Source organism: Suricata suricatta, chromosome 2, assembly GCF_006229205.1.
Source record: "Suricata suricatta isolate VVHF042 chromosome 2, meerkat_22Aug2017_6uvM2_HiC, whole genome shotgun sequence".
Lineage (NCBI taxonomy): Eukaryota > Metazoa > Chordata > Mammalia > Carnivora > Herpestidae > Suricata > Suricata suricatta.
The window spans coordinates 1,291,715-1,296,948 of record NC_043701.1 but is presented as its reverse complement, the minus strand read 5'-3'; the positions used below and the strand labels follow the sequence as shown (position 1 = coordinate 1,296,948).

The following is a 5,234-nucleotide window of genomic DNA, read 5'->3' as shown; positions in this document are numbered from 1 at the left end:
GAGGTACGGGGGTGGGGGCGGTGACGGAGGATCGGACGCAGGCTCTGTACTGACAGCGGTGAGCCCGATGTGGGGCTCGTGAAGTGTGAGGTGATGACCTGAGCCGACCCAGCCACCGAGGAGCCCCCTGCGTTCAGACTCTCGGCGGGTCCTCACTCACTCCTGTGCTCTCCTGGTGCTCCCCGGGGGTTATGTTTTCCGCTGGGACCCCTGTGACTTAGAGTGTAGAGATACTTTTTTCTGTAGGGAGCCTTTATTTGCTGCACCATCCGGGGGTGGTACTGGCTGATTGTGAAGAGCGTGGAGCAAGGACGGTAAAACCAGGCGCCGTGCTGCACCTCTGGCTGGGCGCTGGGGGCCTCCCCCTGCGGCCATCGGAGTCTCCCTTCCCCACCTTGTGACTGCAGCCTTGGAGAGCCACGGTGTGTGTGTGTGTGTGTGGCGGGGGGGGGGGGTCTTTGTTGTGTCCACTGGCTTCCTGTGCCTCAAAAGCAAGACCTGGCCTGAAAATAGGACCCCTCCTCCCCCCCCCTCCACGCCATTCTCCATCTCAAGGTCATTACCACTTGTGTGAACACCCAGAGAGTTTTTGGCACTTGAGCCTCTTCTTTCTGGGAGCTCAGCTTTCTTTAGATGCCTATGCTGGAGTTTATCTAACATTTCTAAAGTTTTTTTAAGTGTATTCATTTTGCGAGAGTGGGAGCAGAGGAGGGGCAGAGAGGGGGGAGAGAACCCCAGGCAGGCTCTGCACTGGCAGCACAAAGCCCTTTGACGGGCCGAACTCCCAAATGGTGAGACCGTGGCCCGAGCCCAAATCGAGTCGGCCGCCCCGCGCCCCTCCGGTGGTGTTTCCGAGGGATTTTTGTGTTGAACCCGGGCTGGTCACAGGAGTTCCTGCGTGCTTCTCCCTGACCCTTTGTGTGTGGACCTTCTTTGTAAACAGCTTGGCACGCCAGGGCGCTGAGTCACCGAGGAGTACTAGCCGTTCTTTCCCGCGGGCTCCCAGGGTTGGAACAGCTGTGCAGGCGCCTTGTCTTGAGCAGCGGAGGGACTTCTAGTCGGGCGTCGTCCTGCCTTCGCCCTGGGGCCTCGAGACGGACGGCGTGCGCGCGCTCGCAGTCAGCTCTGTCCCGGAAGCCTGGTAGTTCCTGGGGGGCAGTGCGCGGAAAGCCCAGCTGCGGTTGTGGGTGGGGTAGCCTGGCCCAGGGCCTTGCTCGCCTGGGCGAAGTCCCTCCGGCCTGCTCTGTGTAAGTTCCTGGTCAGTAGTTGGATGAAGTGCTTTGAGCCAATCAAAGTAAAAAGTGAATCCCTTAGGTTTCCCATCTTAATTTTTTTTTTATGTTTATTTTTGAGAGAGAGCGCGCAAACGGGAGGGGCAGAGAGAGGGAGACACAGAATCCGAAGCAGCTCCAGGCTCCGAGCTGCCAGCGCTCGCTCACGATTCGTGAGACCATGACCGGAGCTGAAGTCTGCGCCGCGCCCCAGTCTGCGGTGGTAGCAGCGGCGTGGGTTTTCACTGCCTTGTGAAGTGGCAGAGACCACGAAGCAAGAGTCTGCTGCTAGTTCCCACCGAAGGCGTGGTCCGAGGGGGAGCCTGGCGGGGACTGACGCCTTGGGGTGCGGTTAGCAGCTGCCATCGGCAGGAGACTTTTCCATTTCCTTTCCCAGCCACTCTGGACAGGGATTTCGGGGCCCATCAGCCTGGCCCCAGTGACAGCTACAAGCTGTAGGCGGTGTCGGCGTGCTTGCCCCGGGCAGGGACGACGTGTTCCTTCTGGTGGCAGTGCGGTCTTGCCAACGCCTGGCACCGGCCTGCACTGAGTGAAGGGGTAACCCAGGTAACCGAAGGTCCCAGAGCAGGCCCGGCAGGAGGACCGGGTGCCCACCAGGGGCCTGCCAGCTGCCGGCCAAGTAGGCACTGAGCGTCTGCTCTCAGAGCTTTTGTTTTATTTATTTTTGGGGGCTTTATTTTTGAGAGACAGTGTGTGAACAGGGGAGGAACAGAGAGAGAGGGAAACACAGAATCTGAGGCAGGCTCCAGGCTCTGAGCTAGTCGTCAGCCCAGAGCCCGATGTGGGGCTCAGATCCATGAACCATGAGATCATGACCTGAGCTGAAGTCGACACTTAACCGACCGAGCCACCCAGGCGCCCCTCACAGCCTTTATTCCATATCGAGAAGGGTCTAGGGCATGAATCTTGGAGTCTGTTCCCAGATGAGGGCCTCACCTGCCAGGCTAGTGGCAGGTGCTCTGGTGAGGTGCCTTGCCCTCCTGCTTCCGTTGTGCTCCTACCCCCACGATGAACCGTGTCCTTGACCATGGGTTTCTAATTGCAGGACTCCCGCCAGCAGCCTGGTAAACCATGGTGGATTACTATGAAGTTCTGGGCGTGCAGAGACATGCGTCGGCTGAGGACATTAAAAAGGCGTAAGTAGCTGTGTGTTTAGTACCAAGTTTGTGCGCGGCGCTTGGGCGGGGCGGCGGTCGGCCTCGTGGGGTGATGCTCCCCGGTGTAGCGGGGTTTGAATGCTGCTCTGTAATGTTACCTTCAGACGGAGCAGTTAAACCAATGGTGCTTTCTCAGCCAGGGCCCAGCCTGTCGCTGGGCATTGAGGGAGGAGAAGGGCACTTGGCTTCCTGTGGGAGTTGCCTTGGGTCAGTGGAACCTGATGCTGCTTAAAGTAGGTCAGACACTGAGGATGCAAAATAACCCCGGACAGCGCTGACGCTGACTTTGGAGTGGGGTTGACTGCGCACCTGGTGCTCGTAGGGCGTGCTGCCGTGACCTCCTCAGGGCAGTCCCTGCACACTGTCCCTGTCGCCGGCCCCAGCCTTGGCGCGAGAGCTGGCCCGCAGCCGCGGCGAGGCAGAGGCCACGGGTGGCACTCAAAGGTGACCTGGGTCTTTTTCATTCATTTGACCTTAACGGGCAGCAAAACTTTGGGTTTTAGCATAGCTACAGAGCCTAAGCCTGTGACTTTCAATTAGTTACAGGTATCAGCGTTTTTACTCTTAAACAAGTCTGTGCTGCTAGACCTCCTCGGTCTGCAGATGGAAATTCACGGTGTTGAATGAAAATGCCGAGCATGGCCGCTTGAGCCGTGAGGCGGGCCCGCCGTGTCCGTCGGCTGCGGGGGCTGGAGCAGGAGGGCCCAGGAAGTGCCTTTGAGCCGTGTCAGCCCTGGGGCCCCTCCCACCGCGCACAGCTCACACACAAACAGCAGTAGCCAGTTAATTGCACTCTTCCCGAATAAACACAATGCGTGAGCAGTATGCCCACTACTCGACGGAAGCCGTGCCTGCGTTTTTTACGCTAAACACGAGTAGCAAGCGGCCAGGCTTCGAAGCCTGTGAGAACGGGGCTGAGCACTGTCTTCAGGGTGCCGGAGGTCTGAAGCTAGAGAACGCGGTCATTAAACGGGAGAAGATTTTCCCGTTAAGTGTGCAGTTGAATACTGACCTGGACTAGATGCAGGCTTTTTAGAGAGAGAGCACACGTGCAGGGGCGGGCCAGAGAGAGAGGGAGACACAGAATCTGCAGACAGGCTCCAGGCTCTGAGCTGTCAGCACAGAGCCCAGTGCGGGGCTCGCGCCCATGAACCGTGAGATCATGACCTGAGCTGAAGTTCCATGCTTAACCGAGGGAGTCACCCAGGCGCCCCCGCCTTACTTCTTTTTGATGAGCAGAACTGCGTGCGTCTGTGGCTGGCGCATGTTCTTTGTCCATTTTGTGGACTCTGGGCTTTGATCTTGTCCAATGACCAGAGAAGCTTCTGTGTGAGAGGTGTGGCTGTGTGCGGCTGTGCCCTCCCTCCCCATTTCTCCCGGGAGACCGGCAGTATGGCCTGGGTTTGCGTCCCAGGGCCTGTGCCCTCCACCCCCCCAGGCGGTGGCCTGCCGTCCTCGCGCTTGCTTACTGGGTGGAGCCGGATTGCAGTCTCAGGGCCAACATTTGATATTCTTTTTTTTTTTTTAAGTGTGTGTGCGTGCGCGCGTGTGCGTATATAGTTCACTTTTGAGACAGAGACAGAGCACGAGTGAGGAAGGGTCAAACATAGAGGGAGACACAGAATCGGAAGCAGGCTCCCGGCTCCGAGCTGTCAGCACAGAGCCCGACGCGGGGCTCAAACCCATGAACCATGAGATCCTGACCTGAGTTGAAGCGGGACACGTAACCAACTGAGCCCCCCAGGTGCTCCGACATTTGATACTCTCTACACTTCACGTACTAGGCCTTGAATCTAAAAAAAATGGAGCGGGCTTTCGAAACACGCACCCGCCACAGCCCGGAGTCTCTTCACCGCGCGGGCTCTCAGGAGCACACCTAGTGCAGCGAGACGGCGCTCTCCGCCCGCTCCCCGGTCTGTCATTTCTCACCGAGGCGCTCCTGGTCTGCTGCTTCATGTTTCGGTCCACGGCGAGAGAAATAAAGTGCACTCGAGTGTTCTAGAGCCAGCATTAACTACACTTGGGTTAAGTTCAGGCCAAGAGCCTTGATTAAAATGCTGCAATTAAATTGAACTGCACCACCCTTATGTTAACAATTTGCCAAGTGCTGGGACTCTCTGGTCCTGGGTCCCCGCCCCCATATATGTTTATGTAGTAGAGAGAGTTATCTTTCTTTGTATTTAAAAAGCATGTAATTATTACTGTTAAATGGAACCTTCCTCGAATCTTGACTCCAGGACGGGCAGCTCCTCCCCGCCTTCCTCTGTTCTGTGCTTGCTCCGCTCCGTGGCCACGAGTCCACACTGCACGTTTTGGTCCTCGGACGTTTTAGCACTCAGGTGGCTCTGGCGGCGGGTGTGTGCGTGCTGTGTGGACGGCTCGCTCGTGTGTCTTGTCCGCGGGGAGAGGAAGCGGTCACCGCCGGCATGGACGGGCGTCTTGCAGGCTCACAGCTCAGAAGCTGCCGTCCGCCTCCCAGCGCTTCACAGCCTTTGGGTTTCTGCACATGGATGTGACCGGTGCCTTCTGCTCTTTCCAAGGTACCGGAAACTGGCACTGAAGTGGCATCCAGATAAAAACCCCGAGAATAAAGAAGAAGCAGAGAGAAAATTCAAACAAGTGGCTGAGGCGTATGAGGTGTTATCAGACGGTGAGTTAACCTCCCCGGGGTTTGGGCTCTGCCCGGGACCGGCGAGTGTGGTGTGGCCTTCGAGGTTTGGGGCACCGAGAGCAGGAGTTTCTTCCTTTTCTTGTGAAGCTTTCACTCCTGCTCCTGGTGGACACT

General features: G+C 57.6%; 1 protein-coding gene across 2 annotated transcripts in view; it reads left to right on the top strand.

The window, feature by feature from the left end:
- Positions 1–2,337: 2,337 nt before the first annotated feature.
- DNAJB6 (DnaJ heat shock protein family (Hsp40) member B6) overlaps positions 2,338–5,234 on the top strand; it is a 30,197-nt gene continuing 27,300 nt past the window's right edge. For both annotated transcript variants that reach the window (XM_029920916.1, XM_029920908.1), the window contains exons 1-2: positions 2,338–2,428; positions 4,990–5,099. In XM_029920916.1, coding sequence (XP_029776776.1) covers positions 2,364–2,428; positions 4,990–5,099 — 175 coding nt within the window. In that variant the 5' untranslated portion in view covers positions 2,338–2,363. The remainder of the gene's footprint in view (positions 2,429–4,989; positions 5,100–5,234) is intronic.